The sequence below is a fragment of the Carassius carassius genome, chromosome 3 (assembly GCF_963082965.1).
Source record: "Carassius carassius chromosome 3, fCarCar2.1, whole genome shotgun sequence".
Classification (NCBI taxonomy): domain Eukaryota; kingdom Metazoa; phylum Chordata; class Actinopteri; order Cypriniformes; family Cyprinidae; genus Carassius; species Carassius carassius.
In genome coordinates, this window is record NC_081757.1 from 38,321,779 (window position 1) to 38,341,763 (window position 19,985).

Here is a 19,985-nt window from a genome sequence, read left to right on the forward strand (position 1 = left end):
CACCAGCGAAGTGTCCAGTGCCACCTCCAGTCTGGACATTCATCCGGACACAAAGACAAGGGTTATTTCTGCTTTGTAGTGCTTTTGAGCTCTGGAATGAAAAGAAAGCTTATTTGTCATTTTAGGAAATAATACATTTCTATAAAACTATCGGCCAAATCGATTCAGAAATATCTTATGCTCTGGTTAAGCTCAGAAAAGTAAAAACGGTTAATTATAGATCATTTATTTAAGCAATGCAAAAAATAAAAAAAACAGGATTGCATATGTGTTACATTTACTCAGTTATTGTGACTTAGAGACAATATCGTTCTTTTGCTACATATATGACCACTGGAATGAGATTGTGTCCCGTAGACTGACAGCCAGAAAGCGTGACACAGCGTCACCTACTGGATAGTTTCGTCCTTGCTGATCCTTGCAACATCCTTGCTGATCCTAGAACAACATTCCAACCAACCAATCAGAACTGAGGGATAACTTTTCGGGAAATGTCAGTTTTAGGCTCACGATAGAAAACTCTTCTACACCCTTGTTAATCATTTCAAACTGAATTTAGGAATAATTTATGGGTAGGGGTAGGTTTATAGGGATTGGGTTAAGTCTATATTTTTGGACAGTAATGTTGATCCAGGAACATGTCTTAGTTGGCAAAATCAGACGACCAGTGCATCTCAAAGCATTTGAATAATTCATTTCAAAATACTTAGAATTTGAGTAGTGCGCTTCATCTTCACACGCTGAACTTGAATATAACCTGATAAAAGTAGTTCCAGTTTTGTTGAAATTGTAATATGATATGCAACTTTTTATTAAAACTATTTTAATAGGAAAGTGCAAAAAAAATTAATCTTCCAAACCATGCTTTTGTTTTACCCTTTGTTAAATCTATAACAATAGCTATTTCTATTTTAGCCAGATGGATTTCACTGGAAAATTGCATATGTACATAATTTTCCTGCATGGCAGTACCATGAAGAAGAAAGTCTCTGTAAATTGTTTACAGTAAATTTTATATAAATCATAATTTTGAAATTACAAATACAAATGTAACTTTGGGATTTAATGAATCTGTAAAGAAAAATTATCATTATTAAATATTATTATTATTATTATTATTATTATTTGGTTAGCAAGGTATAACATCCATAAATATACATTTTCTAAATGCAAACCTTTTTTTTTTTAGATTCAAACTTGACATGAAAATGTACATTGGATCTATTGAGTTCTCTAAAACCTAAGAACAATTATTTTTTGAAAGACTTGGCACTTGTATTGTTATGGTATGACAGTGATGAAAATGGTTTTGTTTTCCACGCATCTTAATTAATTAATTAATTAATTAATTAAAAAAGATTCAAATTTGTCACAACAAATTAGAAAACTTGAACACTGATTATTCAAAACAGTAAACTTCCAGAAAATCACTGATTGTAAACTCAAAGAAAAAGTAATTTATTTGTCCATCCGCTTTTAAAAATTGTTCAGAACTGCATTTTTTCTGAAGGTGTTTTTTTATTATTATTTTTTTAGTAGTAGTAGTGGTCTCTGCTTCTGTGTTCAAAATAATATTGCTGCAGTACAGAGTGCTCTGTATATTTTTTTAAACCATATTAATTTCTGGATATTTTATTGACACCAGCTTAATACAAAGAATGTAGAATTAATATTAACTTTGAAGAAGTACAAGAAACTAATTCTGAACAAAGCTAATGAAAACAAAAACGTAGCACCTGATTCACATGAAATCTTCCTTTTAAATGTAGCATAAGTATGCTTTGAACTGTTGAATCTTACTTGTGTAAAACTTGTACACTTAAATCTGTCACAGTCTGCATTCTTGAGACTCCTGTACTTGTCATTACAGGGCGTCTGTCTTGAGTTGGCTCCTACCTCTAAAAAGCTTAGTCTATTTGAACTGTCTTGTGTTTTAGACAGCTGTATTAAAGGACTGCAGTGAATGTCGGAGATAAGAGCATAATAGACTGTGTGCTGAGAGCAGTAGAGTGTCTAGAGCTGTCAAATTAGAGTGCTTTCTAACATCCATCAGTGCAAACAAATGAAGGATCTTTATTCAAACACACACGGAAGTAGAGCAGCTAGACCTGCCTAAAGAACATCTAGACACACACAGACCCACACATTCATATAATATTGGAGAAAACAAGTGAATTAATTGTTGCTGCTTGTTTGTTTACGTGAAATGTCAAAAATAAATAACATGAGTAGTTTCATATTTTGTTAATAATGGAACATCCTGTTTTGGTTGAGATAACACCCATTGTAATTTTAATAACTTTTTTTTTTTACTGTAATGATGATTATAAATGAGATGAATATCATGTAAGTTATTTAAAAATAAAGACTGCTTATTTTGTGCTGCAGTGATACTTATTAATAATAATTCCTGTCCTAGCTGAAGAATTGTAAAATACCACATTTATTTTACATAGCTAACAGAAAAAAATGGTGGTTAAATACAATTCATTGCTATAGCATGAAATCAAATTGGCTATATTTTCTAAATACCTTAGTTTTGTTAAATGTTCTTTAGTATTTATTTACATGTTTGTTTGTCAGTTTCCAAACTGTGCTATCAGGTTTTCCACAGCGAGTCAAATGATAGTTTTGCTTTTTCCATCGGTGCCTCATTTATTCAAATCAATTCTTTGAAAGGAACTTATCATCTTTTTTATCTCTTTGTTGAGAAATAAAATGTTATTTAGAATTGCATGGTTCAAATCTTCTCTTTTTATCTTTTTCTAGAATTTTTGTTTTAGCATTTCATGGGGGAAAAAAGTATCATGATAATACCATAGTACTTTTTGTAAGTTTAAGATTGTGTTTTCAAGTTTTGCTTTACAGTAGTGTTTTATTTTTTCTGTTTTGTTTATCTGTGATAAAGACTTGAAAATGTATAATGATGTAAAATAATGCCAACTGGCTAGGTAACTACCAAAATGAGCACATTATTATAAAATTAAGAAAAGTGGCAGTAAGTTACACTTAACCTAGAACCAGTAGTGCTGAGGATTTGGTCATATCATATTGTTTAGTTATTTCATGTCAGTAAGTCAGTCAACACTTTTGTGCTGGCCATTGCGATTTTCCATTAGTATGCAGATGTGTACAATATGTGTGTTTACTGTATTGCTGAAAACCAAATGTGATGACAAGGCTTGTCATTGTGCTCCGTTACCATGACTGAAGCCACAAAATTTGAGTTCAGCTCTTCAATCCTCAGTGTGTGAGTTGCAAACTTTCCACAGTGCTGCCACAACTTCATCCTTGATGACTGGAAAAACAGAAAGGTAAGAAAGACTGTATCCAGGTTATATATATATATATATATATATATATATATATATATATATATATATATATATATATATATATATATATATATATATATATATATATATAAACGATTGTTAAAATAATTTATATTTACATGTTTGGATTATATCTATTAAACCTATATAGCCTACATACAGTACGTTTTATTCATGTATTTAGAGGTTTTTTATACAAACAATTTTAACATTGAAAAGAGGAAATCTTTTGTATTATATATTGTATAATTTATTAAATTAATTACATTTGTGTACGTATTCTATCAGAGATATGACACTCCTGCTACTTCTGATGATGTTCCATTTAGTGGATGAAGTAAACACGGAAAAAAATAATAATGTAGGAAGTTCACAATCCAACAACAGTCCAGTTCCTTGTAAGTTCCTAAAACCCTCCTGAAATCAGACTTTTAAGCATTCTTACATTTGTATTTTAAATCTTAATATAAGAAACAGTATAAGAATACGAATAAGTCTCTGATGCTCAGTTTTTCTGTTTTATTTTATTTTAACATCTAATTGATTTTTGTGATGGTATAGGGAATTTCCAGCATCATTACTTCAGTGTCACATGATCCTTCAGAAATAATTCTAATATGCCAATTTGGTGCTCAAGAGACATTTACTATATTTTTTATTAATATAATATTATAAATTTACATTTAATACAGTTTTTGCTTAATATTTGAGGCATCCATGTGACAATACCATTCAAAGTTTGGTGAAATTAATATTTAAATAATAACAATAATACTTTTGTTTAGAGTGGATGCTTGATTAAGTTGATTAAACAAAATCTCTCTCTTTATTTATTTATTTTTATCAAAGAATCCTGAAAAAGCATATTAGAATGATTTCTAAAGTATCATGTGACACTGAAGACTGAAGTAATGATGCTAAAAATTCAGCTTTGCACAGGAATAAATTGTATTTTAAAATATACTGAAATAGAAAGCAGTCATTTTAAAATGTAATACTATTGCAATATTACTGTTTTTACTGATTTAATGAATTAAGCTTTGGTTAGTATAAGAGGCGTATACTTTCAAAAACATTAAAAAGATTCTTCACTTTCCAATCTTGACTGTAGAGTAACTCCTTTACACAAATTAATTTTTTACATTTTAAGCTAATCAGTTTTCATTTGTATTTTCCCTTTGAAAATGTAAATGAAATGGAATATAAAATAAATACATAATAAATATAACAAAAAACATGAATTAATTAATCAATTAAGGTTTAATAATCTTAATAAATTAAAATTTAATAAATTTAATAATAAAACAAATCTTTTACGAAACAATAAGAATTCTAGACCTAAATGTGGAAAATGTGTATGATTACTTACAGTCATTCTTCCCTCATCTATTTTTGTAGCAACTCCAGCACGTGGAGTTACCATCGACTGTTCTGACACAACTAGAAACTCTGCTTGCTACACACAGACATTTGCTCAGTATGTTAAAAACATGCAAGTCCATACAAATCAGGGAAACCACAATAGGTATGATCAGTCTTTCATTTAAAGATCTAAATAATTTATACACTGTATGAATCTTGTGTTGATTTGGTTGTATTCCCTAATGATGTCCTTATGCAGTAAAGAGGAAAAGGCCATACAGGACATTATACAAGCCTGTAAAGAGAAAAAGGCCATACAGGACATTATACAAGCCTGTAAAGAGAAAAAGGCCATACAGGACATTATACAAGCCTGTAAAGAGAAAAAGGCCATACAGGACATTATACAAGCCTGTAAAGAGAAAAAGGCCATACAGGACATTATAGAAACCTGTGAAGAGAAAAAGGCCATACAGGACATTATACAAGCCTGTAAAGAGAAAAAGGCCATACAGGACATTATACAAGCCTGTAAAGAGAAAAAGGCCATACAGGACATTATACAAGCCTGTAAAGAGAAAAAGGCCATACAGGACATTATACAAGCCTGTAAAGAGAAAAAGGCCATACAGGACATTATACAAACAACGGAGCAATCAAAAGACTACTATTTTAAGGATCTTGCTATTTCTGTAGTTAAGATAAACTCAATCCCTACAGATCATCTACTACCAGTCACCGCTCCAAAAGTAAGACTCTTCACCCAAAACTCCAAAATACAATAGAGATAAAACATATTATGAATACTTTAAGATGACAATGAGATTATGTAAGAGCTTGCAGCATAAATTTTTTGAACTGTTTAAAAAGGTCATGTAAAAATAAATTATATTTTAGAGTTCTGGGTGCTAATGATACAGCAAATTTACTACATTAATTTATTTTCATTTTAATTAAGGTGTCTGATAAAACTCGGACAGTACAGACATGGATCCCAGTGGAACCTTTCCTAAATCTCAGTGGGGCTGAGCAGAAATTTGGAATAGTTACTTACAACTCTAGTCAGCAGTTTAATGTAAAGTTTTCATTGTTTTGGCTGTTTTATAAATCTATTGAACTTAACCCTTCCAGTCTTTATTCTTTTAACCTACATTTCTGTGGTTGTGTATACAGCAGAGAAATGCTTCTATAATGTCTGAAGTCATACGGATTGAAGTTGTTGGACGTGACTTTGTAAATTTAACAAATCCACTTAAAATACGTTTCCCAGTGAATAGTTACATAAACGACACAAACGTAAGCATACCTTTTCAAATGTTCTCAAAATGTCCCAAGATTTGTATTCATTTGTTAATTCTGTTTTGTTTTGATATTCCTAGAAAAGCTATATATATTCATGTCAATACTATGATGAACAAGGTGGGTGGGAACTAAAGTTATAGTTCTCTCAAAAATGAAATCTGTCATCATTTACACACACTCATGTTGTTCTTAATCTGTATGCCGTTTTATTTTCTGTGGAACACAAAAGAAGAATTTATTAAGAATATTCATGCATTTATTTTCCAAGTAATGGTACAAGTTCCAAAAAAGAAAAAGAAAAATTAAAATTGACATAAAAGTTGTATATATATATCAAACTTTCTGGAATTTAAGTTATTCTTCTGTCTGCACTCTCAGAAAAAAGTGTACAAAAGCTGTCACAGCTATTTTTATTTATTTATTTATTGTACTAAAATGTATTAATAATATGGAATATGTACAGTAGGAAACAACACCTGGAAGACAGATGGCTGCAACACCACTCAGATCAATGATACTGTTGTGGGGTGCTCCTGTGACCACATGACCCCTTTTGCTGTGCTTCTAGTGAGTACTGATCCATTTATTTAGGCCATTACTAAACGTGTAAGGTAGCAAATATCACTCTGTGATTATATTAATTTGATTCACTTCAATACCGCATTCCCTTTATCTCTCCTACACTCTGAATAGGTTGAGGTGAATGACATTGATGTACAGCAATGGGAAATCTTGTCATACATCAGCTACGTAGGCTGCAGTTTGTCTGCAGTCTTTTCTGCTTCCTCCATCTTGTCGTTCATTTTCAACAGGTGCTGTTCCATCACTTTTCATATAAATGTGTATATAATTGACATTATTCTTTACACTTTTTTACACCAAAAGTATGCATATAGATTTACATTAAAGCCTGTACAGTGGTTGACAAAAATATATAAAAAAAAAACAAAAAAAAAACATTTAAATGCATGCATTTGTTTCACAGGAATGCAAGAGCAGAAGTGTCCAGCAGCATTCATGTGTCTCTAAGCGGCGCTCTGTTTCTCCTCAACCTGAGCTTCATGTTCAGCGAGTGGGCCGCCACACTGACTGTGAAAGAAGTGTGTGTTTTTATTGCTGTGACGATACACTACAGCCTGCTGTGTTCTTTCACCTGGATGGCTATTGAAGCCTTGCACCTCTACCTTCTTCTGGCCAGAGTGTTCAACATTTACATCAAATACTACATGTTCAAGTTGTCCCTGATCGGATGGGGTAAGCATGGAAGCCAAGTCAATTAAAGCAGTGTTTTCAACGTACAGTATTAAGGGGTTCATGTGCAAAGTGTTTGATCCCTATCATATCTTTAAAGTAGGGCTGTGCAATTAATCGCATGCGATTGTTATGCGCATATCATCAGTAAAGACGGTTCTGTGATTGGTAGTAAATCACCATCACCTGATTTCAAATGGAGCGGCATTTACTTCATAGAGCAGTAGTTCACTGACAAGCTATGCTATATCGTGTACATAATCATAGATGAATTGCAATTAGATTATGAACGCGATATTGCCTAGCTTGTCAGTGAACTATGGCTCTTTGTATAAAATTTTGTGTATTTAAATTAGTGTAAAGATTTTTATTATTCTGTCATAAAACTGATCGGCAAGGCCAAACTGTAAGACATAGATGGCCCTATCATACACCCGGCGCAATGTGACACAAATCACAGCGCAAGTGTGTTTGCTAGTTTCAGTCCAGAGCCGTTCGCATTTTCCCGTCCAGTGCCATGTCATTTAATTAGCAAATCCATTTGCATCCATTTGTGCACTCATGGGCGTGCTGGTCTAAAAAAGAGGTGTGTTCAGGCACATTGCTGGCGCAATGCTGTTTTAAGGAGCTGAAAATAGACTGCGCCATAGACCAACTCAAACCTGGTCTGTTGAAAATAACGGTCCTAGACTGGTCTCTGGTGTACTTAAAGTGGGCATCTCAGTGCCCTGAAGCGGAGGTTCGGACTAGCTGCTTTAGAGACCTCCTTCTAGGTAGTGAATCCCCCAGAACCACTACATTCTGACAATTAGAGATGTGCTTGCTGGAGGCTGCTGTGCCCTGAAGCACCGAGGCTAGCAGGGTTGACAGACTGATCTCCTGAGAACACAATGTCAGAATTGTGAGATAAAAAAGTTACAATTATAGTAGTTTTAATTCATTTTTATTTCTTTCATGTGTATTGTGACAATTTTATTATCAGAAAAAAAATAACAGAACTGCAAGATGAAAACTCAGAAAATGTCAGAATTGAAAGGTTACAGGTTTATAACTTGCAACTGTGACATATACAATCATAATTTTGAGAAAAACTCTGACCTCAAAAATGTCCAGACTCCAACAATGATCAAAGGATGATATATACTGTTTGAGCAATGAACACCATGTATTTCCATACTATTCACAGTATTTATGAAGCAGACATCTTATTCACTGACAGTATGGGCAGTATTACAGTATTTAATTTTTATTTCAGTATCAAAAACACAAAGAACATTAAAGGAACCAGACATTTGTTAGTTTAGGTTGAAGATATTATGTCATAAATGGATATTTCTACACTTTAAAACACAAAATTAGAAGGAATGTAATCTTTTGAACTAACGTTGCATTTTACATGTAGATCTCGATTTCATAATAAAAGTCTGAACTTAACTTATTACTCTCATGCGTGCTTGTAACAAATTAATAAATTGCTTTCCAATATAATTTCTTTTGAAACTCAGAAAATCACCCAATTTGAAAACCATGACATACTTTCCTCTTCACAGGAGTCCCTGCTGTTCTTGTTGGAAGTTTGCTGTCTGTTCAACAACACACCCGTCCGTTCTATGGCACCAATAATGTGACCTTATCAAATTCGAATGCCACAAATCCAGTGTGAGTCCACATATTATAACTTAACATTTTCTTTGTTACCTTGCTTTTAACTCTTCTTTAGCTCTCAGCATTTTTTATTATATGTTGTACAGATGCTGGATCACAGAGCCTCTCATCCTGTATGGTGTGAACCTTTCCTACTTCACCATCATATTTGTGTTCAACACAGTAGTTCTAATCACAGTGTCCAGACAGATCTTTAAGCTAAAGAAACTGGACAACAAGCATAAGAAAATACCAGTGAAGGATTTCAGCACAGTACTGGGTCTCATGTGTCTGATGGGTACATCATGGGGTTTAGTTTTTCTTGGCTCTGGATATACCAGCTACCCAATACTCTACATATTCTGCATTTCAAACACAATGCAAGGTAGGTTTACTCTAAGTCACAAAACTACAGTAGAGGTAAAAATAAGGGGAAATATACCTATAGACATAATGCTGTACAATGTAACACTTTCCGATAATATAATAAGGCAGCTTGTCAATCATCTTTATTGTTAACAGGCTTTTCTATCTTTCTGTGGCTGTGTCGGACAGCGAGGCCAGAAAAACAGAAAGCAGCTCATACCAAGTCTGCATCCACTCTGGACACCTTCACTATTGAAAAACAAAAGGAATCAAGATGACCAGTCTCATGATGAGCTGAACAGATTTATGACTACAAACCATTGTTCTCAATAAGGTTTTATAATTATTTATTTAAAAACAATCTCTCTTTTTCCCCCAAGTCCATATGGTTCCTCTTTATGTAAAAAAAAAATCTCATTCAATCTAATTATTCATAGTAAAAAGACGTGTGATGGATGATTTATCTTTTTTTCCCCTAAACTGTACATTTATTTAAATTTCCGTTTCATTGTTTCTTTAACTTTCTTTAGAACTTCAAGTTTCGTTGAGTGTTTCATTTAAAAGTTATAAATTGTACAAACCCGATTCCAGAAATGTTGGGACACTGTACGATTTGTGAATAAAAACAGAATGCAATGATGTGAAAGTTTCAAATTTCAATATTTTATTCAGAATACAACATAGATGACATATCAAATGTTTAAACTGAGAAAATGTATATTTTTTAGGGAAAAATAAATTGATTTTAAAATTCATGGCATCAACACATCTCAAAAAAGTTGGGACAAGGCCATATTTACCACTGTGTGGCATCCCCTCTTCTTTTTATAACAGTCTGGAAACGTCTGGGGACTGAGGAGACAAGTTGCTCAAGTTTAGGAATAGGAATGTTGTCCCATTCTTGTCTAATACAGGCTTCTAGTTGCTCAACTGTCTTAGGTCTTCTTTGTCACATCTTCCTCTTTATGATGCCCCAAATGTTTTCTATGGGTGAAAGATCTGGACTGCAGGCTGGCCATTTCAATACCCGGATCCTTCTTCTACGCAGCAATGATGTTGTAATTGATGCAGTATGTGGTCTGGCTTTGTCATGTTGGAAAATGCAAGGTCTTCCCTGAAAGAGACGACGTCTGGATGGGAGCATGTTGTTCTAGAACTTGGAAATACCTTTCAGCATTGATGGCGCCTTTCCAGATGTGTAAGCTGCCCATGCCACACGCACTCATGCAACCCCATACCATCAGAGATGCAGGCTTCTGAACTGAGCGCTGATAACAACTTGTCCTCTTTAGTCCGGATGACATGGCGTCACAGTTTTCCAAAAAGAAATGTTGATTCGTCTGACCACAGAACAATTGTCCACTTCGCCACAGTCCATTTTAAATGAACCTTGGCGCAGAGAAAACACCTGCGCTTCTGGATCATGTTTAGATATGGACTCTTTTTTTGACCTATAGAGTTTTAGCCGGCAATGGCGAATGGCACGATGTATTGTGTTTACTGACAATGTTTTCTGGAAGTATTCCTGAGCCCATGTTGTGATTTCCATTACAGTAGCATTCCTGTATGTGATGCAGTGTCATCTAAGGGCCTGAAGATCACGGGCATCCAGTATGGTTTTCCAGCCTTGACCCTTACTCACAGAGATTGTTCCAGATTCTCTGAATCTTTGGATGATATTATGCACTGTAGATTTTATATTTTTTTTTTTTTTTTTTTTTTTTTTTTTTTTAGATGATGATGATAACTTCAAACTCTTTATAGTTTTTCTCTGAGAAACTCCTTTCTGTTATTGCTCCACTATTTTTCGACATAGCATTGGGGAAATTGGTGATCCTCTGCCCATCTTGACTTCTGAGAGACACTACCACTCTGAGAGGCTCTTTTTATACCCAATTAAGTTGCCAGTTGACCAAATAAGTTGTCTTATATAATTGGTCCTTATTTGTACATTTAACTTTTCCAGCCTCTTATTGCTACCTTTCCCAACTTTTTTGGAATGTGTAGCTCTCATGCAATCCAAAATGAGCCAATATTTGGCATGACATTTCAAAATGTCTCACTTTCAACATTTGATATTTTATCGATATTCTATTGTGAATAAAATATGAGTTTTTGAGATTTGTAAATTATTCCATTCCTTTTTTACTCACAATTTGTACAGTACCCCACCTTTTTTTGGAATCGGGTTTGTAAAACAAAACTGTAAAACTGTTTTTATTTACATTTAGCAATAAAGCCAAGAGTAAAATTCTGAGCTCATGTGTGGGTCTGATGAGTCCATTAGGAACACAGAAATATTGTCAGTACATTTTAACTTGTGTTCCTGTAGCTCAAACAGTACAGTGTGGCACAAGCAATAGTAAAAACATGGGTTTAATTCCAGCGAATGTATAAACTGATTAAATGTATACCCCTTGATGCAATTAAAGTTGCTTTGTACAATATAACTACAATATAAAATGCATTCAGAAAGTATTCAGACCCCTTAATTTGTTTAACATATTTTCTTATGATGCAGCCTAATGCTAAAATGTTTTCAATTAATATTTTTAAGTCTATACTCCATACTTATTATGAGGAAAGGAGTGTAGAATGATATTGATTGATGATGAGAATAGTGTAAAGACTTTTATCATGAGGCTGCAAACACCTGATAAAAAAAACATACAGTGTTCTGAGCTCTATTTTAAATTTCATTACATGATTTTAAAATGTTGGGTACACAAGAAACATGTCCACCGCATTTAAGCAGGTTTGGGTAAAATGATCTCTGATCACAATTACAGAACAGTTATTGGTATAAATCTGGCACCTGCTGCTAATTTCCTTAATTATTTGACAAACCGGATTTTACTGACAGCATTCCTCTAATTTTCATTGAAATTGCAAGGTGGCTGTGTTTCTCTAAGGTGACTGAAACCCTGTGGAATCGGTTCAAAACTGCAGCTGGAATTGCTCACCAGTTCAGCGATGAACAGGGTATGAATCTGTCTCAGCACGTTTAAGAGAAGTCAGACTGAAAGCACACTCTGCAGAGACCGAGCCTCTCATCAGCAGCAATAATCAAAAGGCTAAGCTCACTTCAGCTGAGGGGCATCTTGTGTGGACAGAGGAGAACTGGTCCAAAGTTCACTTTAGTGATGAGAGAGAGTTTAGTTGGGTCAGATGGGAAACATTATGTTTGGCAGGGGGAACTGAGTAAAGACTGAACCCTGAGCAAGTAAAGAATATAGTGAAAGCGGAGGAGGAAGTGTCATGCTTTGGAGATGTTTTGTGCCGCAGGAGTTGGGAATATACATGGCAGAGTGAAAGTTGTTCATCACAACAAAGATTTTAGTTGGAATCTTCTTTCGTGCTACAGTGGTTTGTTCTTTAATGAATTAATTGCTGAAATGCCTTGGTTATTTTGTCAAACATGTTAGTAGAACAGTGGTATGCACTGCAAATATTCCTTCAAATTTTGAGTGATAAAGAAATCAAGTATTTATTGTTGTCTAGTTTTGATCTCCACAGTAGGTTAGTAAGCCAATGTAAAACCTTTAGTTCATTATATTTGCATATAAGGAAAATGAGCAGCTCCAAGAGATATTTATACACTAACATGCAAACAACCATGACAGAGATGATGTTATCCAATTTCTTCACTGAAGTTACAAAGAAAACTGTATGTTGTGGGCTCAAATTATGTAACACTATTTGTTACATATCCCAACTAAATCCCGACTAAACTACTCTGAATAATAGAGTTTTAATTTAATTTATTTACTTAATTTATTTTTACTATTTGTATTATTATTTTTTCTTATTTTCCTAGATCAGAACATAAAATTTCTTGAGTCATTCTGTGTAATCTGACTAAACCCTTTAACTAATTTTCCCCGAATGTATAATCACATTTTGCACCTAAGAAGGTTAGAACAAATTCAACACGAAAGAAAAAGTGAAACATATTGGGACACTGGCGAACACGATGGCAGTAATTAATGAAAATGTGTCTTTAGTGTCATCTAGTGGCTGATGAATGAAACTACATCTTCTTACATTGTCGAAAGTTGACTTATAAATCATTTTTTGAAAATGAAAACGTTTCGCTTTAAATCAGATAATATAGATTGACATAGAGATTGCAGGGTTGCCTTATTGGGCAGGAAGTGGAAAGTGTCACCTTACTGACTAAACCACCAAGAATACTAACAAATAAAGATAACATCAAGTTATCAAAGTACACAAAATGCAACACACAACAATGAATATGGTTCTATAAACGTTTCCTTAACTGAATGGGAAAAGCCATGGCTCATAGTTATTAGGTTTAAAATAGTTGTATTTTTCAGACTTGCCTATTGTTTGTGTTTTTCAGAACATCATCATTTCAGAATCTATAATCCCTTACAACATCAGAATCAGAATCAGAATGAGCTTTATTGCCAGGTATGTTTACACATACGAGGAATTTGTGTGAATGACAGCGACAGAACATAAAACACATAATAAAAGAATATAAAAATACAAAAAATACAAATAAGTAGATAAGGAATAACAATATACAAATTGACAATTGTAGGCAGGTATATTACAAAAATGCAGTTATGTATGTACATGTATATTATGTGCAAAATTTAAGTGTATACTAATTATGTGTGTTAGATAAATTAAGTGTATGTGTATATAAATATAAAGTGTAGTGTGTTCAGTGTGTTCAGTGTGTATCAGCTGTTCATAAGATGGATTGCCTGAGGGAAGAAACTATTCCTGTGTCTGGTCGTTCTGGTGCTCAGTAGCGTCGACCAGATGGCAACAGTCCAAAGAGGGAGTGTGCTGGATGTGAGGGGTCCAGAGTGATTTTAACAGCCCTTTTGCTCACTCTGGATAAGTACAGTTCTTGAATAGAAGGGAGGGTTGTACCGATGATTTGCTCAGCAGTCCGGACTCTGTAGTCTTCTGAGGTCAGATTTAGAAGCTGAGCTGAACCAGACAGTTACTGAAGTGCAGAGGATGGATTCGATGATGGTGGAGTAGAACTGTTTCAGCAGCTCCTGTGGCAGGTTAAACTTCCTCAGCTGGCGAAGGAAGTACAACCTCTGCTGGGCCTATTTCACAATGGAGTCAATGTGAATGTCCCACTTCAGGTCCTGAGAGATAGTGGTGCCCAGGAACCTGAATGACTCCACTGCAGTCACAGTGCTGTTCATGATGGTGAGTGGGGGGAGTGCAGGGGGGTTTCTCCTGAAGTCCACGATCATCTCCACTGTTTTGAGCGTGTTAAGCTCCAGGTTGTTGAGAGTGCACCAGACAGCCAGCTCTTTAACCTCCTGTCTGTAAGCAGACTCGTCACCGTCCTGAATGAGGCAGATGAGTGTGGTGTCATCTGCAAACTTCAGGAGCTTGACAAAGGGGTCCTTAGATGTGCAATCATTAGTGTACAGGGAGAAGAGCAGTGGGGAGAGAACGCAGCCCTGGGGAGCTCCAGTGCTGATTGTACGGGTGCTGGATGTGTATTTTCCCAGCCTCACTAGCTGCTGCCTGTCTGTCAGGAAGCTGTTGATCCACTGACAGACGGAGGTGGGCACGGAGAGCTGAGTTAGTTTGGGCAGGAGGAGGTTTGGCATGATCGTGTTAAAAGCCGAGCTGAAGTCCACAAACAGGATCCTCACATAGGTCCCTGGTCTGTCTAGGTGTTGCAGAACATAATGCAGTCCAATGTTTACTGCATCGTCCACAGACCTGTTTGCTCTGTAGGCAAACTGAAGAGGATCTAGCAAGGGTCCAGTGATGTCTTTCAGGTGGGCCAGCACCAGTTTTTCAAATGACTTCATGACTACGGATGTTAAAGCCACAGGCCTGTAGTCATTTAGTCCTGTAATTTTGGGTTTCTTTGGGATGGGGATGATGGTGGAGCGTTTGAAGCATGAAGGAACTTCGCACAGCTCCAGCGATCTGTTGAAGATCTTTGTGAAGATGGGGGCCAGCTGGTCAGCACAGGATTTCAGACAGGCTAGAATACTTGAATAGAGACTATGTTAAGAGACTATATAAAGTCTATACATCTGGGATGGCATAAGGAGTATTTTCATATCAAATAAAAATAGCCATAGAGATTTTGAATGACAATGGCCTATATATGGCAGAATTATTTTTCATGAAAACCAATGGGCAATAGGCAAATTCATTCAAATGCTGTTGAAAAATTGCATTGGATTCATTCTAATGATTATAATTTCAAAAATAATTTATTTCTGGGTAGAACAATTTGACTTTTGACAATCAAGATGGGATGCCAGAATCATTTCCCATAATAATATTCTGAAGCCTGTTAGTAACGAACCCGTTTCACGCTTACCTCTTTTGTAAATAATTAACTACATTTGCTAAACATTTGCAAAAGCACAATATGCCTTTTTTTCTGTTGTGAATAAGGAACAGGATCTTGCACGAATGTGAAGTTCTTGCATTAACATGTGATCCGTCTCATTTAAACCCTTTCAATCAAAAGTCAAAGCACAATAATCTGTTGACTGTCTCCGATCAACACAACTGTGTTTTTGTATGAATTGGTTGCGTAAATGAATAAAGGACTTATAAAGGCTGTCCCTTTTTCACTAACAGTGAAGGATAAAGTAAACACTAACATTGAAACAGCATAGGCTACTTTTAAACTACTCTTACAATGCCAGAAATGCCAAGTCTATTCTGACATTATCCTACGTCTCAGTGTCAGAAGACACATCCTCAGGCACTCACCGTCTGGGAAAGGAAAGGGAAAGTGATTTCCCTTTCATCATTAGTGCCCAGTCTGGGCATTAAATATCTAATGATTACTACACATGAAACTAAAAGTACATTTTCACACTAGCAAGAACTTTCTCAAATGGCACATATGAATTAAATATTTTGTTATTGTTAGTGATGTAGTTTTGGTCAATAAATCTTTCAACCTTATAATCACAAACAAATGCTTGCTTTTAAAGGAATTTACCCATCCTCAGAGCATCTAAAATGAGTCTGTATTTTCATCTGAACAGATTTGGAGAAATTAAGTATTACATACAACATTTGTTCACCAATGGATCCTCTGCAGTCTCTGGATGAGAGTCCAAGCAACTGATAAAAACATCACAGTATCCACGCAATCCTCTGAAGGCTAAAATATGAGTCCTTTTTTCATAATAGTCTGTATATTTTACCTCTTTTTTTCTCTCAAATGTTATTTGAATGTTATTATGAATGTTATTTATCAAAAGATAATAATTCTAAATATATAGTTTCACTATAACTTAATATTTATTCTTCAAAATAGATTTGGCTATTTAGCAAATTTGGCTATTTTTGAATGAATACATCTATATTAGGGCTGTAAAATGAATCAAATATCGATATGGACTTGTGTATATGAATATTAAAGTTAAAAGAGACTACAATTGTTCTACGTGTCTCTGGGAATGAGTGCTCAATATGTGCATTTTTGTCATTCAAATACACACGATGTTCGCTGTGTTTTTCCCCCACGCCGACTCCGCCCTCGCCCCGACCCCAGCTATGACTAGATGCCGACTGTATTGGTCAGATTATGTTAATCCCACCCACAATTATGTTAATGATGTGAGGATGGCATGTTTGAAAGTAGCGTTAACGAACGAAAGATTGACTCGTTCTCGAGTCAAGATCCGGTTGCATCGGTTTTCGGATCACCAGTAGTGGTGTGAAGTTCGGTTCTTTTCCACGAACAAGTTCTTTCGGACAGTTCGATTCAATAAACCGGTTGAAGAAAACGGTTCACCGGTTTTTTGCGCTCGATGTAATGACGACATTGGCGATGATCGCCCTTCATTCAAGCCTTCGGTTTACCTTGGCTCATAACATTAGCACAGAATCAGTTCAGAATCAGTCACCAAAAGAATCAGTTCGGTCCAGACGCTCTGTGTGTCGGTCTGCTTCACGCTGATATGGAATGATATTGCGGACTTTATTCAAAAGGCATTGCAAATTGTATTTGCAATTGCGTTTTCAATTTGTGGACGCATAAAATGTGACTTAACGATAAGTTATGTGAGTTAACGATAGTGTTTATAATTAAGCCACAGTAGCCACAAATGTACAGTTGTCTTAGATGTAATGTAAATGTAAATGTAATGTAAATAAAATACATTAAAAAATTAATGTAATGTAAATGTAGCACAATTTTCTTGTCAAACGTATGTATGAAGTACAGGCTGCTCAACTTCCTTTCATACAATACAGCTGCTGGATCAGAGACCTTCGCATATTGTATGGCGTGAACATTTTCTTCTTGTCCATCATATTCATTTTCCATTTAGCAATCCTAATCACTGTGTCCAGACAGATCTTTAAGCTAGGAGGACGTGTGGGCAACAGGCATGACAAGATGCCAGTTTGGAAGGATGCTGGCACAGTTTTGGGCCTCATGTGTCTGGTGGGTAAAACATGAGGCTTAGCCTTCTTCAGCTCTAGATATAGGCCTATCAACTACCCAAAACTGATCCTGATCTGCATCTTAAACACAATGCAAGGTAAGTTTACTCGGTGTACAGGAGAGAAAATTTGGGTTAATGACATACTACTGTGTTCATGATACACTTCTTAGAAATGCACAGTACTTTTAATATTAAATGTTGGTTTAAAAAATTTTTTTCAATCCAAGTTTAAATTGAATGACACTAAAATGTCATGTGGTGTAACCATTAGGTTACATCTTACATCACATCTTAAATAGATGTACACATTAACATTTTGCAATGTAAAATGCTTTTTATCTTTACAAATTTCATTAATTATCAAGTCATGACTGTGATAAGTCTTTGGAGGGTCTTCCATAATTTCCAGTTGGATTTTTTCCACATGTTGGTTGTACCACATGATCTTGTTTGTCAAATATTAATAAGACGCTTTGCCATATTGAAATATTACACCAAATCATTTTATGTTATCTTTTCCAGAATTTCAATATTTTAATGAGGCTTTTTCATCATTATTATGCTTGATGGCTTTGTATCCCCCCCAAAATACCAAATTAGTTTTAATACTCATCATAAAAGAGGTGTGTTCAAGACATGATCGTCATGACATTGACTCTGGAAGATAAAGTGATGTGATTTTCCATGGTGGTTTGTTCTGGTCAGGTGAACAAGAGCAGGGGGAAAATGAGGAAATATTAGTCACATCACAATCATACGCCATTATGTGAAACTAGCATTTTTTCTGCTACCAAGACAGTTAGGGTCAAAACGGGTTATTATGAAGTCACAACATTAGTACAGGAGGATGTGAAATACAACAAGTTGTGATCTTCATTTCCCTGTTATTAAGAAGAAGTAGAAGACGTAGAAGAATACAGTTACATAAAGATTTCAGAAAAGAGGAATGGAAACTTTTTGGTGGACTGAAGCATCATGTATGTTTGTTTACATGGTTTTACATCTTTATGTGGATGTGTGGTACAGCGAAGAAAAACAGAGCGCAAACACCTCATTCCAAATCTAAATCCACTCTGGACAGCTCCATATACGTTCCTCTCATTCATTTTTCTTACTAAAACCTTTTACAAGATGAGATCTTCCAGCTGACCCAGAGAAATGCACCTGGGTTAATGAAAATGACTCTTATAAAACAGCCAAACAAACAATGGCACATTTGTAATGTTTTATTATGAGCTGTTCGGTTTAACTTTTTTGCAAGAGTACTTCCTTTGGTAATAACAGTGAATCATAGAAAGAAAGAAAAAACAATTTCCTCTTTGTAAAACATTATCTATGATCTAAAAAATCTAATCTCAAACCTACCTATCATATTTAACAAAAATATTCAAAGTTGTGATTTGTAAATAAATATGGTAAATGCACATATATGTTCTATGGTGTTTTTGAACTTTATAATAATTGTATAAGAAATCTATAAATCTGAGATGTATGTTTGAGTGGACCTATTGAAAAGCATTACACTAATGCCATTTATATACAGTATGTACATTTAAATGTTATTGCTTTTTTTAAATGTAATTAGTAATTCATTTAGAAATGTCTGGGTTCTTTTCACCATTTCATCAGATATGTTCCGTGATGGTAATTTAGTACGTACACATTGAGTTAAATGTGTCATGGTTCTTTATGAAGCGATGTTAAAACCAAGCTATGTCAGACAAGGAAACCACAGCAATCACATGAGACCTGCTTTTCAGACTGGTTGACAGAGGCTACACACACTAGAGAAACAAAGCATTGAAAAAGGGAGAAATGAGAGGCTTTTGCTGTGTTGTTTTTTGGATATTTCCAATTGTTTCTTCCACAATAGCACCTACAAAAAGTGAGTATGAATATGCTGTGCATCTGTACATTTCAGCTATGAAAAAAAAATACTATAATCATGTAATTTTAACTTGATTATTGTTTTTATATAAATCTGTGAATGACTGTAGTGATAAAGACTTGGATTGAATAATTGATTGCAATGCTATTGAACTCCCATGATATGACATGTTTGCAGGTGAGCGTTGTCATAAGGTTCCAGCGAACTGTCAGACAGAACAGAATGTTCCATTGTGAGTTTCGTTATCTTATTTATCTTGTAACAACCCAGCTAACAATATATATTCTAAGAGCATTGCGTTAACTGCCAAGTGTCTTGGTCAACATTAAACATTAAGGGAAGGTTCCGTTTATCATTTCGCAAACTTTTTGGGAAATTTACTTTTGAATGCTAATAAAGTCT

The 19,985-nt window shown here is 34.8% G+C and overlaps 1 protein-coding gene and 1 long non-coding RNA gene across 2 annotated transcripts; both read left to right on the plus strand.

Annotated features, from left to right (window-relative positions):
- The first annotated feature begins 4,942 nt into the window (after positions 1-4,942).
- On the plus strand, positions 4,943-9,880 carry LOC132113170 (adhesion G-protein coupled receptor G2-like). The gene is made up of 10 exons (XM_059520995.1): positions 4,943-5,446; positions 5,656-5,772; positions 5,871-5,993; positions 6,077-6,116; positions 6,466-6,566; positions 6,693-6,811; positions 6,985-7,253; positions 8,801-8,909; positions 9,002-9,279; positions 9,417-9,880. The coding sequence occupies exons 1-10, from the start codon at positions 4,943-4,945 to the stop codon at positions 9,536-9,538; spliced, it is 1,782 nt and encodes a 593-aa protein (XP_059376978.1). The 3' UTR covers positions 9,539-9,880.
- A 7,554-nt stretch (positions 9,881-17,434) lies between these two features.
- LOC132115214 (uncharacterized) lies at positions 17,435-19,900 on the plus strand. Its single transcript, XR_009425442.1, has 3 exons — positions 17,435-17,795; positions 19,421-19,580; positions 19,761-19,900. It is a non-coding gene; the product is annotated as an uncharacterized LOC132115214 (long non-coding RNA).
- Positions 19,901-19,985: the final 85 nt, after the last annotated feature.

What these genes read in the sequence shown, in the direction of transcription:
- LOC132113170 (XM_059520995.1), top strand. Translation starts at nt 4,943, where the DNA reads ATGTCCTTATGCAGTAAAGAGGAAAAGGCCATACAGGACATTATACAA. An exon ending in ACTCTAGTCAGCAGTTTAAT is followed by an intron (nt 5,773 to 5,870) that starts GTAAAGTTTTCA and finishes TTGTGTATACAG; the next exon opens with CAGAGAAATGCTTCTATAAT. An exon ending in GTTGTCCCTGATCGGATGGG is followed by an intron (nt 7,254 to 8,800) that starts GTAAGCATGGAA and finishes TCCTCTTCACAG; the next exon opens with GAGTCCCTGCTGTTCTTGTT.